This window comes from Chiroxiphia lanceolata, chromosome Z (genome assembly GCF_009829145.1).
Source record: "Chiroxiphia lanceolata isolate bChiLan1 chromosome Z, bChiLan1.pri, whole genome shotgun sequence".
NCBI classification, from domain to species: domain Eukaryota; kingdom Metazoa; phylum Chordata; class Aves; order Passeriformes; family Pipridae; genus Chiroxiphia; species Chiroxiphia lanceolata.
Window position 1 is genome coordinate 22119028 of NC_045671.1, and position 20905 is coordinate 22139932.

Consider the following 20905-nt stretch of genomic DNA (forward strand, 5'->3'; position numbering starts at 1 on the left):
TGTTGCAATATACTGTCAAATGCCAGTTTTAGTGTAGCTTTGAAGCTGTGATGTATGCATGGAATTTCAAAGAACTGCATCTTTTTACTGAGCATGGCAATTTACCATTAGTGCTTAATGGTATGAATTGATACAACTTCTACAAATAATTTCGTTTTCAAGCAAAGACTGTTGGTTTCTATGATATGAACTCTACCTGCTTTTCCAGTTTTTATCTTAAATTAAAAATTGTGTAAAAAGAAGAAGCTTCTGTCTACATTCCTCTTCTCAATGTAATTGATTATTTCTGCAGTGAATAGTTAATGATGATCTGCTTTGCAAGACATAAATGCGGCAGTGACCTGCTCTCGTTTAGATGTTGCGGTAGTAGAATGGTGGGGCTTTGCATGATTCATGCTTTCTTTGTTTGTGTTATTCCGCTTGCTTCTGTCTGCTGTGAGCAGGATGGCTTGTCTGTACATCAGTTACAAATCAATACTTATTTTCTGGTTCTTTTGACAAATAAGTATTCTTGATGTAATTTTATTTTTTTCCTCTTGGCTATTCAGACATAATTGTCTTGAGACAGTTTTGTGAACATGGTCTGTAAATGCACGTGCTTTCGATTAATGTGTGCTTTTTGGTCTGCTGTTAACACCTGCTCATTTGCTTCTTGATTGCAAAAACAAATAGTTAATTATGTAGCATCTTTTTATTGGTAAGGTTTGTAAGCTGATAGCTGTATCTAGATGATAATCATGTATGCTGTTTTGTGTACAATTCTGAAGAGTGGATAAACTGTTTAGTGGAATTAATAATCACTAACATAAATGACAGACAAATAAATATCCTTCTGAAAAAGTACCATAAAAAAAACAAGCTTACATATTGATATGGAAAGAAGGTTTTTTTCTTTCATCTTCAGCTTTTATTTTATGAACTAAAGTAACTGAGCATTGATTGTATGCCTAATACTGGAAGAAAATGAGTTAATTCAAATGTGAAATATAAGCCATCAGATTTTCTACTTCTAAGATTACATCTATTCTTGGAGGTTCTAGAACATTGCTATTAAGATGTGGCTTTGATTAAATCTTCAAATAAAGAAATATGGAAGTTTCATTTCCTAAGCTGAAATCCAGGTTTTGTGTGGGTCTTTCTCACTTAAAGGAGAAAGTGATCAGAAAATGTTTGCTGTCCGTAGTTAAAATACTCTAACCTCAATGAAATGGATATTTTGGCTACATTTTAAAATTGATCTGTGCTCTAAGCCATATCCTGTTGAAATGAAATTTTGTCTTCTTTCCTAGTGTGTACAACTTACAGAAAAAATTAGTTTCCACTGTCAAACTGACTGTAAAAAAAATACATTCAGAGTCATCTTAATATTTGTAGTATATGCTTAAATAAACACTGAAGTTACTGGAAATACAGTGAAGTTTTTTTATATTTGCATTTAAAATATTTTAAAAGACATGCTTCAAAGTGTTGGGTGACTCTTGTAAAATGTTCTTATAAGGTTTATGCTTATAAAACACTTTTGAAACAAAACCGTTGTATGCCCAAACTCTTACTTCTAATTCAGACATATATACTTTGTCCCACTTTGTCCAAATCCTTTTTTAGCCAACATTTCAAACAACTTTTTTTGCTTTCTCCTTGCTTTTTGAAGATCATTTGCATCTTAATTTGTCAGCGCTCTCCTGCCTTCCCAAAGCCTATGCAGTTTCAAATTTTTCCATAAAATGTACAACAGCTGGAATTTCATCACTGCTTCTTGTTTGTGCTATACCATTTGTTTTGTCTCCCCTTCTCCCTGCCCCACCTGAATTTCTGTCCTGCTGCAGAATTTATTTCTGTGAAAAGTCTTTCGTAATGTCGTCACCGTCTACTTAATCAAACTCATCTAATGACAGTATTTCATATATTATTCTGAAATATGTTTATTGCTTACATTCTCTTTCAAGATTTTTCTTCTGCTTTGCCATGCACAGGTCATTCACATTAACATTTAGGGAAATGTATTTTCCTCCAGTTCCTTGTTATCTGATTCTGTTTGATTTCTGAGGAAATTTGTCAGACTCTATATTTTTAGATCTTATATATGTTATTTTAATCAAGATATGTTTTTTCTTTTCATTATTTAATTAGTCACTCCTCTCTTACTTTTAGTATCTCATCTTGTTTTATGTAGACTTTTTTTTTCAGTAAAAAAATAATTTCAATCTAGTATAAATAATTTTGCTAGAGAAGCCTGGAACAGGAAGAAAACTCAATAGCAGTAATTGTTTCATTTTCTATGACCTCTCTTTTGTTGCTTTTAAAAAGAAAATGGTACTGTTTGTGTGATTGGAAGGATTCACTGAGGCTGATTATCTTGACTGAACCATGTTAATCCCCCAATTTATGGTAGAGTAATATAGCTTTTTGAATAGGCTGTGTGAAAATTACTTGTTAGGAGTTATATAAACCGAAATAATGGAACATGGTCCTTTTCTTGAACCCTTAAATATATGTTGCCTTGTTCTTTTGGGGGCACATAATCAGTTGTACATAGCAATTTTTTTAGAAATCATTAAGATAACAAAAAACTTTGCAGATGCTGCAGATGCAGGCACAATTTGAGTTATTAAAACCACTGCTGCTTCATGACAAAAACCAAATGGGTGGGTTTCAGAGGAAATGGCATTAATCTTGCTTGTGTGATTTCTTTTTCATTAAAAGCCTCAGCACTCTAGTTTTGTGTGTGGTTTGCTTTTCAGACTGAATCTGGCTATGGATCAGAGTCAAGTTTGCGACGCCATGGCTCCATGGTGTCTCTTGTCTCTGGAGCAAGTGGATACTCTGCGACATCCACCTCTTCGTTCAAGGTTAGTGAATAAAGTTTTCTTAGTATTGGTGCACACACACCTGGAAAATAAGTAACATGTGAAGACTCATTCATGTAATTATAGAAAAAATACAAAATATTTAGTTAACTGTTAATATTTCATCATATGGTGGTGAACAGATGATATGAGGAAGCTCTCTCATGCCTCTGTACAGTTTTGTCTTTTAACTGTAGTGTCATCTTCTAGTGGCAAGGAAATCAAAGTTATGAGCATGTTTATTAGCTTTTTCTAGTTTACTCACCAGAATAGCAAAAGAAAACAAACGCTGATTCTGTGGCTCAATAAATTTGATACAGTACTGACTGACAAATTATGGCTCTCCTTATGTCAGCTGTATGAATATTTAATGTATGAACTGGGATGTTCTGTACTTCCAGGAGAGCAGAAGAGGAGCAACATAAAGAAGGGGAGTAAGGATCAGAATAAAGATCTTAAACTAGGGCTGACTGTTTTCAGGCAAATGGGCATAAAGTTGGTAGCATGCAAGACCACATTTTTAATGAGCTTTTGTTGAATGCTCTGAAGTAGCAGATGCAATCAAGAGCAAAATTGGGACTAGTGGACAAAATGAGTAAGGAACACTTCTATATGGTGTCTTCTGACATTAGCAGGATTTCATGACTGCTGATATCTAAAATATCTTTTGTGTACTTCAATTTCTTCACTATCACTGCAGAAATACATTTTTTAAATTTATGCATCAGTCAGTTGTTTAGTGTGTAGAAGCATTTCAGGCTTTTTTCCTTTTTCCTTTTCAGAAGGGCCATAGCTTACGTGAGAAGCTTGCAGAAATGGAAACTTTTAGAGACATCTTGTGTAGACAAGTCGATACTTTACAGAAATACTTCGATGCTTGTGCAGATGCAGTTTCCAAAGATGAACTCCAGAGGGATAAAGGTAACACTGTAACTGAAAACTCTGCCCTCCATAGATTTTTGGTTTTTACCCCATCAGCCTCTTGGTATAAGTACAATAGCATTTGATGTCATATAAATAAAATATGTATCTTAAGTTTACTCTTTAGTAAAGGGATCAATCATATATATTTCTGCATAAACAGTGTTAACTAGTTTCGCTTCAGAATTCAGATTTGTATAAAAATCTGCTTGATGTTAACCTATACCTGTCAACTGTACAAAAGGAGTGCTGTTTTTAAGTGTTTTACATTATAGAATACCAATTGCTAACCCTCATAAGATGAATTTAAGTTAGTTTATTGCTCTTACCTTTTGTTTGGAAAAATCAATGGGATATTACTTCTAATAGAAACAGTACATTCTTTAAAAAAGTCAAAGGTGCTGCCATAAGGAATGCTTCTGAGATGTATTGACTGGAACTAGAGCACTGAATGCCCACTCAAGGCCTTAGTAGACTAAGGTGTGAATGTCTAAATATCTAAATTGCTTATCCCAGAGCACAGCTTGTTGTCATATCTGTGCACTTTACTGAGGCATTTATATTCATCCCTGTGGTTGTTCTGGCAGTCTGAAAATTTTGGTAGTAATAAAACACTAGATAAATACAGTTCCACTTTCTTTAAACTTTCCAGTATAGAAAACTAGATAGCTGCTGGAATCATGACTATTTACTTACTCAGTTGTAACATTGAAATATGTTGTTCTTACCATAAAATCGAGTGCTAAACTTCAATACTTAGCAAATATTAGATTCTGATATTTACCGACATCTATGCTAATAGTGGTCTTGGGTCAAAAAAACAAAAAAAAAAAAAGGGAGGGAGGGTTCATGACTGTTGTTATGGGGATAAGTACTGCTTACCCATGAAAATGCTCTTAATTCTTTCTTGCACACTAAAGTACTAGAAGAGCTTTCCCACTCCCATAACACACTCTCTCTCAAATTTAGTGGTAGAAGATGATGAAGATGATTTCCCTACAATGCGTCCTGATGGGGATTTTGTACATAACAGTAACAGCAGTAAGGAAAAATGTAAGTCTGTCCCAATTTTTTCCACTGGTGAAAATTATGATAAATGATATGATGAAAAGTCTGATACAAGACAGGTACTTATGCTCTTTTCTAAGCAGAAAATGGTGAGAATGTTTATTTAAGTGTATGTGATAGGAAGTTCTTGGTCATGTAATAATTCTTTGGCTGTTTTTATGATTCTCTGAGTTATTCTTAATCCCACAAGCACTAATGCAAATTTATCAAGCTATAATTTCCTACTCTGTGTCTAAAGCTGTTATCACTATAAAATTCTGTTGAAACAGCTGCATCATTGAGATATTGGGAACTGAGATTTGTAACAGGTAATTGCAGCTTTTCTTGCAAGTGTTACCTGCTTTAGGAATTTGGTGGACTGCAGTGCTTTTCCAGTTAGGGATGTCCCACTGTATTTTTTCCAAATACTATGGCTGTGTAATGGTTAAGTCAGCACTGTTACTGATTCTAACTTATCATAATTCTAACTCTTTTTTGCTGTACTTTTCATTGTTTTGATGACAGAATTCTGATATTTATTCTTATCATAAATGATAAGAATATTGTACTCATTGCATCCATGCAGCAAATGTGAAGAACTCACACATAACTTGCTGTTCAAGAAATCTGATACTTCTGGCCTGGAGGAAGTTGTGTGTGCATTTAAAGTCTACTTATAGTCTTCTTAGACCTTCTCAAGTTTCCTGACTGAAATATTTTAGTGTTTACATTCTCTACATGTTGACAATTCAGTTAGTCCTAAGGTATTTCTTAGACTTGATTCACGAGACTTTGAAGTTGCACTACCTTCAATTTCAAATGTGATAGAATCTCCCGAAGTACTCAGCAAAAATGTTTTTAAACATGTAAATGCCTTCATCAAGAATCTGGAAAATATAGGGCAAAATAAGCCTTTTCTGTGTCTTCTGGGTTTTTTTAATTGCTATTGTTCCCATGTATTACATATTTCCTTGTTGTATTTAAATGGTCTTTCTAGAGTATAGCCAAAACTGTTATGAGGGAAGAGGAAATGAAAGGAACTTTCAGGATACATCCAGAATTCATCTTATGAGTAGATTTTTCTATTAAGTGCCTATTCTGCTGAGATAATTGTAGTGCTGATTTCAGAGGTTAAGCAGCATATAGCCCTGAAGTTTTGAACAAATCTTTTCTGCTTCTTATCACTAAAGGTAGGCAAGCTTGCACTGTTCACCTATAGGCAAGCATACAGTTCCACTAACCCTATTGTATGAATAAAACTGTACTTTTTTTTTGAGGACTGTTAAGTCAGAAAACTGAAAAAACCTTATTTAAAAAATATTAAGTAATAATTTAATTTTACTACATGATTCATTTTGGAGGAGATGTCTTTGTCAGACTTAATTTTGATAGGATTGTGTAGGTGTTTCAGCTTCATTTACCTTTAGAACATTTCTTCATATCTACATTCTTGTGGTGCATCTGCTACATATATGCATACACTATGGCGAATGTCATTAGGAAAATCTGTATTTTTAATACATCTGGTCATCAAGCCTTTGGGAACTTACATACTCAGAAATTGATATGTATTATGGATATGTGTATATAAACTCATACTATAGGTCACTACAGGAAATAATTTGTGCAACCTCTTGCTTTTTGCAGAATTTCTATTTCCAGTTGTTATGATTACTGTATTCCATTAAATTTACTATCCATCAATTATTTCTATGAAAACATTTATCTCCATTTTCATTTTTCTGTGCCTCAGTTTGATTTCTAAGGGCTAAATTCATTAAATATTTAGTTGCAGAGTGCTGCTAAGCTTGATTAGAAAGGAAAAATTAGAGTCTCTGCCCTTAAGTGGAATCATAAGTGATGCAGTGAGGGAAGTAGATATCTCAACCATGACCATATATTCAGAGTAACAGACAGTGAAAGATTTATCTTCAGCTTCACCTTTTTCTAAAGCTTAGCTGCAGAGCAGCTATAAAATATGGTTTCTCAAATTTCAGATTCCCTTCTAAACGTTTCTCTCTGGTTCTGGAGGAACTGTAACAATCCTCTTAACTGTAGCTGAGAAGTGGTTGTCTGTTTATTCTGGGACTGTTCTCCACTCAGTGCTCCAGGAGTAAGGCATAGGTTCAGCCTGTTTATTTAGCTTACTATAAGGAGGAGTGTTTAAGCCTACTGTTCAGACTCCTAGTGCACCAATGTAAAGCTCAGATCATTAGATTTAAGACTGACCCAAGGGACCATATTCACTTTGTCTTTTGTGGTTTGTTCTCTGGGTGGGAGGAGAAAGTTGACATGAGTATGGACATTTATGTCCTACTCTGAAGATGGTGTTTTGGATAGGGAGGCTTTTTCTTTTGTGCGTTCTCTAGGATGTTCAAGTGAAGAGCTAAGTAGAGTACTACAAAGGTATTTAGAATTAGTTTAGTGATGCAAGATGTTAAGGAGACATAAAATGGAAAAGCTAAAGGAACTTCTTTCTACTTACTATCTTTAGAATATTTTCCTGTTTCACTGAAAAACAGATTTGATCAAACAATTTGATATTTGGGACATCTGGGAAAGTGTTACAGAATCTTGGGAACAGGAAGGGAAAACACCTGTCCTAACGGACACAGAGGTGTAGGAGAGAAGAGATAAAAAGCTATTCAAGGCTAAAGCACAGTATGAAGAATTTGTTATATGAAATGCAAGAGAAAACAAATCAGAAATAGAGCATAGATGGGATAATTAAAAAGGAACCACTTGGAACATGTTGAAATTGAAGTTAAAGTGGGAGAAAAATTTTCCTGCTATTTTCAGTTGACTTCATGCAATTTGATCACCAAAGTGCAGTTGCAACAGTAAGAACACTTTCCTGTTAGCCTTTACCTTGGAACTTAGATTCCTGATGCCTGATTTCATTCTGAAAAAATCAATATGTAGCTGATATGAAGAAAAGCATAGAACAGGAATTGGAAAGATGTTTGGGCTCTCCAAATAGAAAATCTCCTGACAAGTACTGCTAATGTACTGAAGCTCAGTTGTTGCTTGGACGAGGGTTGAGGTCATCTTCTGACATGTTTCAGAAAGACACATTTCCTGTGATTGGGATTGAATCAAAATACTTGCATCCATCATAAGGAATCTCTGGCGTGGCCATCTCTTCAAAGAAACAGGTTTTACATCCTTCTACAACATGTTCATTTTTGCCCATAATTGTAATGGTTGAAAGGAACTACAGAGACTGACTGCAAGCTCTCCATCTATCACTGCTATCTGAGACTAGTTACTAAAGAATGGCTTAGAATATTTGATGACTAAAACTTTATGGAAGTGTTAATAAGCTGTGACTGAGACCTAGAAAGGGATAAAAGCTCTCTTTTCCAGGAAATGAGGCTGGGTTGCTGCATTTTCTTTACAATCTACCATAGAGATTTCTGAAACTATTTATATAGTGTTGCAGTTAGGGGCAGTTTCTTCAGTTTGTCTCCCTGTTTCCTAGTTGAGAGCAAGCGTTATAGCTGTGCTGTTAAGCCTGCACGTGAACACTGTCTATACCAACAGGAGAAATTATTAGTATAAAACTGTCTTTTTCAGCAGTGAAATGTTATGGGCAAAGCTCTTGTGTGATTTTTATTATTTTCAGTGGAGCCACTGCATCATCACCTTGTCAGCTTATACCACTTTCAGTCTCAGCCTCCTCTGTGTTCCCTCTGAAGGAGGAGCTGCTCTCCTCATGATCATTTCTGAAACAGTTTTTTCTTTCCCTTCCTTTATTATTTTTTTCCCTCCAGCCCCCATCATCTTTACCTTTTTGGAAATGTTCTTGATTAACATAAAAAAAGACCAACAAGCTGTATTCTACCATAGTATGTATGCTTATTGAGGTACTTCTGGTAGTGTGTAGTCCGTAGTCACTAGTTTGAAAAATAGTTTGACTCTTTCTGAAAGGGGTGCATAAAAAAACCTCTGGAGACTTAAACCACTGCTGTAGACCCTTTGTCAATTGCTTTCTGTTCCCAAAGTGCAGCTACTGTGCTGTGCCGTTAGGGAATGGCAATAGCATTTATCTTCCTTACAAGAACTGGGCTGATTAAAGCCCTGCTGTGCCCTTGCAGAGAGTAACTGGGTAAACTTACTCAAATACTTTTTTTGTACTTTTTAAAACTAGAGCAGTGGCATGTTGACAAACTGACAGACTGGGGAAAAACTAATATTAATCTAGGTGATAAGTCATTATACTGTTCTGTGGCATAGCAAGAGTTACTTTAACTTGCTGGGCTCCGTCAGCTTCAACTTGAATGCTACTTCTGCTTTCTAATATTTTCTGACATTCATGTGTAGTGCTTGATTTGTTATTGTGTCAACCTACATACCAGTTTGACATGTAATAGGTACTTTTTTTTTGTCACGCATTTTAAGTGACTTGTTTAAATAGCCTTAGCAACAGATGGCGTGGTTGACAGCATGAAGTAGATGTTGGAACTGCAAAACCCACAGTACTTGGATAATTCCACACATTTGATACTTTTATTTTAGACCTTTTTACTTTGAGGTTTTAAAATCTATAATTGCATGCTTAAAGCAACCTTGAGTATTACATTTTGGGGTTGAAGACGTTTTGAAATTGTTCCTTTCTTAGTGCTGTATCTGATATGTTTTAAGGTTGCTCTGTGTTAATTAGGCCCCATTTCGAGCTGTCAAACTGCTATTGTTACAAATTATTACCACTCCCTCCACCCACATGATTTGCAGAGTGCAGAGTAATACAGCATTACAAGCAGGCTTGAAATACGGTATAGCAAGATGAAGCTGTAGCGATGGATAGCTGAACATTATTACCACTTCTGATTTTTTTTTTTAAATTAGGGGTTTTTTCTAACCAGTCTGTTGTCTTCAAATATAGCACATACATGTAAAGTGCTTGTTTGATTTAAAGGCTGTTATCAGAGATTCATTTATGTGTGTTTTTAGTGTTTCCACATGTGACACCCAAAGGAATTAATGGCATAGACTTTAAAGGAGAAGCTATAACTTTCAAGGCAACTACTGCTGGAATCCTTGCTACACTCTCTCATTGTATTGAACTCATGGTAAAACGTGAAGAAAGCTGGCAAAAAAGGCTAGATAAGGTAAGATCATTTTCCTTTTACTTTTGCTGGGAAAAGTTTTCTGTAGCTTGAAACTAAAATTTCAAATGAGCTGTTGTTAATTTTTTTACTCCAGGAACTGCTTTTATTTTTATGTACAACATTTATTAATTTTAGGTGCTTTCATTATCACCTCTATAAAATGTTAAGGGCCTCATCCTTACTGGTAATATAGTAACACTATTCATCATAGCCTTTCTTTTCCTGGCTCTTACAGAGATGGTAATCCTATATGTTTTATATCTATAAAGCACTTGACATTATTTCATAATAGTAAGTGTGTTGCTTGCAGCCTTCTAACATGGATATAATTATCCATATGTGCCAAATGATGTGCGAGTCTCTGAAATGTTTTAATGTGATAAGAGATGGTGATAATAGGAGAAACAGTTTTAACTTGAAAAGTCTCTTCAAGATACAGTTATTTCACTTTCCTTTGGCAGATTGAAGAGATTAAATTGTGTTTAATACTAAGTGGTTAAATTATTTGTGTGTGGTGTTACAGTATCTGTTATTCTAATGGCAGTGGTGGTTCACGCTAAGCCTACTCAACCACTGTAACACTTCTAAAGGAACAGTGTCTTCCTGCCTGTGATTTGTTGTTGGAGGCATGGCAGGTTGTACTTCAGGCTTTAGTTTCCATAATCATGCCATCACTGGCTGGTGTGCAGAGCAGCTGTTGTTCTGTTATCTTTTTTTTAATGTATTTCCATGTGGTGTATATTACGCTTCACCTTTTACTCCATTTAGTGTACACTATTCAAAGAATGAACATACTCAGATAAAATACATCCATATTTGAATCCTTTATTGTCTTTGTTCATATGCCAAAGGCCTGGCCCTGTCTAACTGTATTGTGACTTCTGTCCACAGTAAGCAGTTGGAGGAATTACAGTAGGTCCAAGACTTGAAGCCTGTTCATAGGATTGGGAGTAATTTGGGTTGGACTAGAGAGCTCAAGAGGTTTCTCTCTCTTTAATCTTCTGCTTAAAGGAAGGACAGTTTGAGGTCAGATCGAGTTACTCAGGGTTTTACTAAGTCTGGTTTTAGGTCTCCAAGGCTGGAGACTGCACAACACTTCTGGGCAGCCTGTTCTGCTGCTCATCTGTTGTTAGAGTGAAAAAGTTTTGCCTTATATCCAGTTAGAGTAACTGGATATTCCAGTATCTGCCTCTTGTTTTTTATCTTTCTGCTCTAAACTACTGTGAAGCGTCTGGCTTGGTTTCCTTATGACTTTCTTGAAGGTATTGGAAGGCTACTCTTAGGCCCACCTGCAAAAAAACCTTCTCATTTCTGTGCTGAGCAAACACAGTTCACTTGATTTGATCAGCCTTTCCTTTGAGCATGGATGAAGGGATGTTTTCCTTGCCCCTAGTTTAGTATATTCTGCATATTTATATATGCAGAATAATATGTTAATATAAAATTTGAATTTATTTATATTAGTTATTTTTCACTTTTGTCTTTTCCTGTGGACTAACTTTAAAGCACTTGTTTAAGCTGCAAGTGGTTAGCAAATTCCAACTTAAATTTCAGTTTGAGTCTCATGAGTAATATCTCATACGGCATGACTAAGTACATTTTAAAGGGGGCCACAAACTTATTTTGACTTGTTTTCCTAGAAATTAAAGCGGCAAAAGCTTCTGAAACCTTGGAGCTTTTAAGTTGCTCTGCTCTAGTAGACTTGCAACTTTTTTAAAGTTACATTTGTCAATGAAATTTAATGGGGTTTAGAGGACACACAGGGTAAATTACCTTAATTCTAATATAAAATAATTACTTTGTATTTCTCTATTGGGTGACCTTTTGGAAGAGGAGGTTTTTTGATGAATTAAACAACATAGAATTATGGTGAAATAGCTTTGACTGAGAGTGAAACCCTGGTCTACTCCTACAAACGCCACCCTTGCAATCAATCTCCTGTGAGCAGCACCTTGACACCCACACCCCTAAGGACAGCAGTTGACTGTATTCAGACCTCTGCTACCACTATTCCACAGCTCTGCATTCCATAATAGAGCTGCTTTGGGTTTAATTTTATCTATAACTGTGGGCCTGAGCAAAACCATTGCTTTGCCCTCTGAATAGACATGGGATGAGAATGGTATAGATCTTTGTACTTTTGGTTTTCTTGGCTAGGTGTGTAAAATGCTCTGAGAAGGAAATAAATATTGTGAGATGATTAAAGTACAGATTCTGTGGCTAGTTTTCTTTCAATACCAAAATAGATGGCCTGAAAAAAATTAATACAAAAGCAAATAGTGTTTTCTAAAGATAGTTGTAGTTACAGCTTTTCTTTCCACCTTTTATGCTTAACTCTTAAAATCTTGAGCTTGACTTTTTATTTTTCCAGTGCAGTATATAAAATGTTAAGTGTATTTTAAAATAGACTTTTCTTAAAATGGACACACAAGAAAAGGATTTTGTCTTTAGTATTTGGACCATTGTTTCATTTTCAACAAAGTCCTTGTGATAATGCTTTTCATATTTTCTTGACTAAGGCAGCATTTTTTTGTTCTTGCTTCGTTTGGTCTCACTGATTGTTACTACTAAGCAAATTTATCTTCTGAACATTAAATGTTACCTTAATAATAATATGTTTAGGTCACTTACTTTGTTCACCTTTGATGTTTGAAACTTAAATGTCTCTTTAAATTTTACAGTTTTAATACAGCAAGTAATTTTTTTTTTTTGCTGTGCAATCAGTTTCCCAATTTCTGCCTTACTTAGTGTTATTACCAAGAGAAGCTGGCAAATTTGGAGAGCTGTATTTTGACATATGTGAATTATCACTAGTTTGCAGATTGAAGTACAGAAAGTGTGGAGATTTGGGGTGAGTGGGAGGAGGAGCTGTGTTTTGGGGGGGGTGTTTTTTGTGGGGTTTTTTTTTTGTTTGTTTGTTTGTTTTTCATTCCAAGTCTGGTAAACTTTCTGTGCTTTCTCTCAGTGACATGTACTTAAGTCATGCTTTATGCATCTTCATGACTCTCCTGTTTATCTTTCAAAAAAAAAAAACACGCAAAATTTTGTGAAATTTATTAGCAGTTTCTGCCTCTTTGTGACAGTTTCAGAAGATAAAAACCTACAGTCGCAGTTACAGACAATACTGTCAGTCTAAGTGCTGGGTTTTTTTATTTTTCTGGGGAAAACTACTACTTTGTTTTACATCAAAGCTATTGCTTTACTAGAAACTGGAATGTTCCAGAGTGAATGTTACCTCCAAATTCCCAATTGGTAAACTCAGCCTTTCCATATTGCTTCATGGTTTTCCACTGAATCTTTACATTTCAGTTTGGGTTGCTGAATAATTATGCCCATATCTGCAAGAAGTAGTCTGAATAAACTCATATCTACAAGAAGTAGTGTGTGGTGTCCAGTTGTCACCTGTAAGACTTAACTTTCTTTCACTTGAACAGATTCTGAGAGGGGACAGAGAAACAAACATCTCACATATAAAAGCTGAATTCTGCAAGAATTTCAGAAATCTTTGTAGCTTTTTCGCTGAAAGTATCTGGCAGTATGCAGAATTTGCAGAGGAAATATTAGACCTAATCTCATTCTGATGTTACTACTGTATATTCAAAATATACAGTGATACTGACACCATCAGTGGCTCTATTACAGTCACAACCTATTATGTGAGAATGATGTCAAGTTGCTAGTCTTTGCATGGAATCCACAAAATTATTCACATTGATCCTATAATTAGGATACAAATTCACAGGATGTAACTCATTAGTATATCACCATGTTGAGCACGTTAGCCTTTTACTAGTTTTACTTTTTACCCTTTGTTATCCCTGCCCAAGCATCTGTATCAAGGAGGTTTATATAAACTGTCAGATACAAAATATGACACTCAGTGAACCATGCTTAAACTAGAAACTAGTTTTTGCATGCTGATCTGGTTTCTTTCACACTAATTAAAAAGTATCCTCAAGATAGCTAGTTCCCCAAGCTTACTATTATATATACATGTATATAGGCACATATAATGCATGCATGCAAATACATTCAGAAAATCATCAGGTTTTCAATTGCTACTTGGAGAAAAAACTATCCTGGTCATTCTACTTGTTGACATGTTGACAATTCATTCTCACTGCATCAAATGGTCATGTAATTTTTTTACAGGAGGTAGAGAAAAGGAGAAGAATTGAAGAAGCCTACAAAAATGCTGTGACAGAACTGAAGAAAAAGTCCCACTTCGGAGGGCCAGACTATGAGGTATGAATTCTACTTTTGAAATTTTTTAAAATGCTATGACTTTTTATGGTGGGCTGACCCTGGGTGGACAGCAAGTGTCCACCAAGTCGCTCTATCAGCTGACAGGGGAGAGAGAATATGATGAAAGGCTTCTGGGTGGAGATAAGGATGCAGAAGTCTCACTCAGCAATTGCTGACACAGGCAAAACAGACTCAACTTGGAGAAATACAGCTTAGTTTACTACCAATCAAATCTCAAAAACACCCTTTTCCTGCTCCTCCTTTCTTCCTGGGTTTAACTTTACCTCCAGTTTCTGCTTCTTATCCTTCAGCTGTACAGAGAGAAAAGGAATGGGCGTTGTGGTTAGTTCATCCCACATTGTCTCTGGCACTCTTTCCTCCTCAGAGGGAGGACTCCTCACACTCTTCCCCTGCCCCCATGCGGGATACCTCCCACAGGAGGCAGTCCTCCATGAATTTCTTCAACATGACTCCTTCTGTGTGCTGCAGTTCTTCATGAATTGCTCCAGTGGGGGTCCCTCCCACTCAGTGCATTCCTTAGGGAAAAGAATGCTCCAGTGTGAGTCTCCCACAGGGTCACAAGTCTTGTCAGTGAACGTGCTCTAGTGTGGGTTCCTCTCTCCACAGGGCCACAGGTCTTGCCAGTTGTCTGGGCTTCCCTCAGGGTCACAACCTCCTTTGGGTATATCCACCTGCTATACAGCATGAGGCTTTCCACAGGCTGCAGATGGATCTCTGATCCACTGCAGATTGACCTCCATGGGCTGCAGGGGCACAGCTGCCTCACCAAGGGCTGCACCATAGGCTGCAGGGCAATCTCTGCTCCAGCATCAGAAGCATCTCTTCTTCCTTCTTCACTGATATCTACAGAGTTGTTTCTCTCACATATTCTCTCACTCTGCGATTCTCCAGATGGAGTTGCACAGGCTTTTTCCCCTCTTCTTAGATACATTACCCCAGAGCAGCTACCACTGTCACTGATGGGCTCAGCCTTGGCCAGCAGGAGGTCTGTCCTGGAGCTGGCTGACATTGGCTCTGCTGGATATGGGGGAAGCTCTGGAATCTTCTAACAGAAGCCACCCCTGTAGCCCCCCCTAGCTGCCAAAACCTGGCCACACAAACCCAATACACTTGTAAAGATTGGGTTGTTTATCAAAGGGGAAAGTGGTGTTGCACAAGCCTGTGCAAGTGTGATTTACAAATGTGTTCATGCCACATTTACTTTTTCACCTTGAAAACTGAAACTATATGGAGAATCTGAGTCCTTAATTTCTTGCAAGTGGAAATATGTCTTTACCTTCCATGTTCTGATATTGTCTGAAGTGTGTTTCTTATAGATATATCTGTTGATTTTATTTTCTTCTACATTTGATACTGCTTATATGTACTAGTATTGTACTTTCCCTCTTTATTTGTTCAGATGTAGAGATATGTAAAGCAAATATGAAAACCCTGAGTGCAGAGGCAGTCCTAAAATCTGTAGTCCAACTTGAATTGATTTTTAGTTTGTCACTGCCACTTGAAATATGGTGTTGTCAAATTCACTGATTTTAGGTTCCTTCTGTTAAATTGCGTATTTCATTAGCATCCTCCTCAGTGAGATATTTAGTCTGATTCTGAGATGCTTTAACTACCTTTTGAAGATTAATCATAGAATGGCTTGAATTGGCAGGGACCTTAAAGATCGTTTAGTTCCAACCCCCCCACCATGGCCAGGGACACATTTTCCACTAGACCAGGTCGCTCAGAGAGCCATCCAGCCTGGCCTTGAACACTTACATGGATGACGCATCCACAATAATAATGTAAGATAATGCACCTCTAATGCAGTTTGCATAATTTTTACGAACTTGACTCTTTCATGTACGTTAATCAAACATGTTTCTACTTACAAGTCATAGCCTGAGAAGTAGTACTATACAGATATTTAAGATACTTGAGCTTAGATTATCTTTTATCACTGAGGCATGCACTGTAATATTAAAAAATGGTAGGAAGTTGGACTTGGTCTACTTGGTTATGAACCCAGCTGCTTCTTCCAGGTATCCGTGTTGTAAAGTAGGGGTCTTTTAATTTGCTGGGTCAGGTTGTAAAAGAAACAAACCTAATTTTATGAAATTACCATTTTAATTAGTAAACTGGAGTTTTTAATTGTTGACTCAGTTCTACCTGCTGTTTAGTGCTTAACTGGGTTTTCCAAGAATTTTCAATAGAACTCCGCAGAATTTTCTCTTCTCTTGTTATATTTTGAGGAAATACCTGAAATTCAATGCCTTAAGGCACTGAAATACTTGGAAGGAGTCTAACTACACAAGTATGTTAATAGGTGTACTTCACTGACACACTGTAAGCATTTCAAGAGAACATATTTGTTAATGAAAACCTAAATTTGACGTCAAAGCATACTGACACTATTACTTGGTTTCCTGGGGTTTTTTTCCTTCTTTATACAACTATCCTTAACTTCCTTTAACTAGTACAGGTTTTCTGAGGATTTGTAATGTAAATATATATATATATAATTTCTAAGAATAAATTGAAGTGGAACTTTCATATCTCCAGAATTTTTAACTACTTTTGTTTCTTATCCTCTAGGAGGGTCCTAATAGTCTGATTAATGAAGAAGAATTCTTTGATGCTGTTGAAGCTGCTCTTGATAGACAGGATAAAATGGAAGAACAGGTATTGATACTTGAAAAATATCTTAATGATGAGCACTTCACAAGAGATTTCTGTGACTTAAACTCAGTCCTGAAGTGCATCTTCCGAAACTGTAGATATTTTATTCTGACATTGATCAGGGGATCAGTTTTACAATTAAATGTTGTTGCTTAATGCCAGTTTTGAGAAATTGACTTCACAGATTGTATAGAGAAGGACAGTATGTGTTAAACTAATTTAATGTCTCTAGTTTATAATTCCTAAATAAGTGTTCTGTATGAAACTTACCTTTATACGTAACTGATGCCCTGTTGAAATAAGAATATCAAACACTACAGTTGCCTCCAAAACCTAAAATTTCTGTTTACTCTAGTGGTATATGAAATAGGAAAGACATAGTTCTGTTGGTGTTTGGTTTTATTCAGAAGTTCTGTGGGCTCTGACTACTTCTCTAACTCATTTCTTGAATACGCTTCAGTGACAAGGATCAAAAAGGGATAAGATACATGTGAGGAAAGTATGTAGAATATTAGAAAGTATAGCAGTATATAAAATGAGGGGGAATAACAAAGTGATGCTTTCTTTGTGTTAAATGCTTATGTGCTTAGGAATATAGTGAATAACAAATACTTGAGATTTAAAAAACTTTCTAGTGGACATGTAGTAACTAACAAAGCTTACCTATGTTGGGGTCTCTTAGCAGAGAGTGTAAGTTTTTAGTGACTGTGATACTACTACATGCATCCTTGATATGTTTTCCTTAACTTAGAAATACACCTTGAAGTTTGGATGAATTCAGTCTTCAGGCCCTCTCAATGAGAATTCCAGCAGAATGACTGCTTCACTCCTGTCATGGATGGCATTAGTTCTTGTAGTCATTATGTACATTAAGCATGACTCACTTTGTTTCACAGTCCACCCAATAGCAGCTGACTAATAATAATTAAACCTATGTTGTTGCAGTCCCAAAGTGAAAAGGTTAGATTACACTGGCCAACATCCTTACCTTCTGGAGATGCATATACTGCTGTGGGGACTCATCGATTTGTGCAAACGGTGAGATATTTTTCCTGATCTCCTCAGAATAATGGGCTGATCTGTGATGTTTCTGTATAATATTTTGTATGGTAGATGAGATTTTTAGGTGTTTCTAGTAACTTCCAATGGTCTAATCATTTTCAAATAAAGTAGCTGGAATTGAAGGACTTTTTTTTTTGTCTTGGCTTAAAAAATACTGATTTGAGTATCTTGAGTATTTAGAATACTCTTGATTTGTATTAAGCCCGTCAGTCAGACAATAAAGGAAAAATCCCAACTGGCTAAACCCAGTGTTTTCAAGATATCTTCACCCAAATTAATTGAATTGATTTTATTAAAAAAAAAATAAAAATAAAAATCTAGTCTTCTGCATCAGAATCAGTTGGCTGTTTTTTAGTGTTACTGGAAACACTGCGCTCCTGTCAGGGCTACACTGGGAGCATAATATATAATAGGTGCATGAAATCAGCATTTGCCACTGTGCTTGCTGCTTATGGTGCTTTTGTTTTCCTTTTCTTCATTATCTTGTGCTTGCAAGATGGTACTGATCGCTCTGTTGTGCCTTTGTTCTGATTACTTGGTTTTTTCTTTGTCTGTCTCTGGTAGCCCTATAGTCGCTCTTCCTCCATGTCTTCCATTGATCTAGTCAGTGCCTCTGATGATGTTCACAGATTCAGCTCCCAGGTACTGTACTGATGTGTCAGGTGGGGGTTGCATATCTTTACTGTATTTCATCTTCTTCTCTAAAACCTGGTTTTTTTGTTACATCAGTCACTGCTTGCTTTAAACTAGTACGTTGAGACAAACAAAGGAGTTCTCTATTCCTGTACTAAATGGTTGTCTTTCTTTACATCCAGCTTGCATGCATACCACTTGTGCAGAGGCCCAAATCTTGTGAAACTGTTTGATTTATTTCAATAGCTTTAAAAAATACCTACAATTTGAAATTTTTTTATTTCTAGTTATAATAAGGTAAAATAACACCTGCTTTATGTAGGCTGGAAACAGTGTTTCTTCATATTGAATGGTTTTTTGCGCTTTTAAAGTCAAAGGTTTGATTTTAATCTGAAACATTTGTTTGTAATGACATTAATATGCTAAATATTATGGTTTACTATCACTGCTTTTTACCTCTTCAACTGGTTTGATTACTGAAAGACCATAAAGTACGTTGACAAACAAGATCGTGGGTATGACAAATTTTACTGAAGAGTTTATATATCTATGTATTCGCTTATCCTTCAGAAAATACGTCTGACATCTGTGTTCATATGATAATCAGAGCAGTACTGTGACTGCAGAACTAATAATTTAAAAACAAATCTCATGTGGACTAAGTCTTTATCACAATAATGCAAATTGTGATTATGTATCAGCATCAAATGGGCTGGAGTCAAATTGCTCTTTTCAGCTGCTGCATGGATTTTACTGCATGGAAATTACTACAGAGTGCCTTTAAATGCAGTTTCAAGTTAATGGACTCACTGCAGAAAGAATGATCTTCATTTACGGAAAGCTACTATCCCCGCACACACCCCTATCTCCTACGTGTTTTCTCTAGAACAAATTTTTGCCAAACCAACAAGTCAGTACACCTGCTCTGGAGCTTCATTTCTAGTGAACAAGCAGGTGAAAGACAACAGAGAGCAAGATGAGAAAAGCAGCAAATCTTTTCATTACAACCGCTCTGGACTTCATTAATAAAAAGTTGGCCTCTGGCCCCAGGCTGACAATTTGGCTTTTGGGAAGGAAGGCTAATATCTCGATTATTAAAAAAATTATTTTTTTTCTAGAATTCATATGAATGAAGGGAATTTTGATATCGGGAAAAGGTCAAGTAGAAACTTGCAACCTTGTTTTTAAGACTGAGAAGTATAAATGTATTCTAATGGGAACTGGTTCTTCAGTGTGCCTCTAGAAAGGCATTTATTTGCCTCTGCCAGTTGAGTGGGAGGTCAGATCACTTTCTTAAAGAAATAGCAGCTTTTCTAATAGGTTGAGGTGTTCTGAGGCCCTTTGAAGTGAAGAACTTGCCACTTAATGTTCAGGCCAAGGCTGCATGGCATACATGTTACAGGTATTTTTGCAGACTATTCTGTAGCCAGCTAGGAACCCAGAGGTAACACTGAACCTCTCCAGTGGGAGAGAGTCTGTGAATCTTGATTCTGTACCTCTGAAATAGGTGCGAGTTGACAGACAGCAACCAGTCTTCAGATTAAATATGGTTTGGACAGATAGCGTGCACAAGGCAATTCTGTAGGTACTGCATTTCCTGGTGAAGCAGAAGTAAGAATCTGTTTAGATGGCACTCCTGTGGATGCCTCCTTCTCTTCTTTCCTTGCTATTTCCTTCATCCCTCTGCATTTAGTATAAAGCAAAAAGTAGCAAAAGAGAAAAATAAATGTATAAGAGATAGCTTTGTCCTTAATAAATAAAGAGGTGTGGGAGAAGAGACATGGGGACCTGAAGGTGTGGCAAGCAAATGTTGGGAGCATGGCAAGGATTGCTTTCCAAAAGAAGTGTGATCTAGAAGTGTGATCTAGAAGTGTGATCTAGAAGTGTGATCTAGAAGTGTGATCTAATCTAATAAATTGAATTTTTAAATAGCCCACATTCTTACCTAATTTGTATTGTACTGTCACTGTTTCACTGGATAAGAAAAACAGAAGAACTTTTTGAAGGAAACCTTCTAGTAACTAGCAGAAAAAGTTGATTTGTCTAAAAGCAGAAACAAAAATCTTGGGAGTGTTTTTTCACTGTAACTCCAAAACAAAACACCTAGAAAACCCTCCAAAAACTGAAGTGATAACTTTTCATTCTCTAAAGAAGTCTGTCATTAAACTGAGACAAACTAGAATTTCCATCTAATGGGTTTTATTTTGATGTTGCACTTTAAAGGTTTTGACTTCATTCAGTTACCTATTTTCTTCCTGGTCTTAATATTGCACATGGAGTACATAATACAAACAAAGTTACTGCCTTAAATTAAAAGTAAATAACATCTTCCATAGAACTTCCATTCTATATCATATCACT

At 36.2% G+C, this 20905-nt stretch overlaps 1 protein-coding gene and 1 long non-coding RNA gene across 5 annotated transcripts in view; both read left to right on the top strand.

The window, feature by feature from the left end:
• Positions 1-20905, top strand: part of CERT1 (ceramide transporter 1) — a 79311-nt gene that overhangs the window by 48494 nt on the left and 9912 nt on the right. For 2 of the 4 annotated variants that reach the window (XM_032676963.1, XM_032676964.1), the window contains 8 exons: positions 2742-2849; positions 3629-3767; positions 4737-4820; positions 9768-9925; positions 14078-14170; positions 16766-16852; positions 17795-17887; positions 18476-18553. In XM_032676963.1, the coding sequence (XP_032532854.1) occupies positions 2742-2849; positions 3629-3767; positions 4737-4820; positions 9768-9925; positions 14078-14170; positions 16766-16852; positions 17795-17887; positions 18476-18553 (840 nt within the window). Of the gene's footprint in view, positions 1-6; positions 121-2741; positions 2850-3628; positions 3768-4736; positions 4821-9767; positions 9926-14077; positions 14171-16765; positions 16853-17794; positions 17888-18475; positions 18554-20905 lie in introns of those variants that run through there. The other 2 variants (XM_032676965.1, XM_032676962.1) reach the window with 2 other exon arrangements.
• Positions 19756-20634, top strand: LOC116781256. Its single transcript, XR_004354832.1, has 2 exons — positions 19756-20390; positions 20429-20634. It is a non-coding gene; the product is annotated as an uncharacterized LOC116781256 (long non-coding RNA).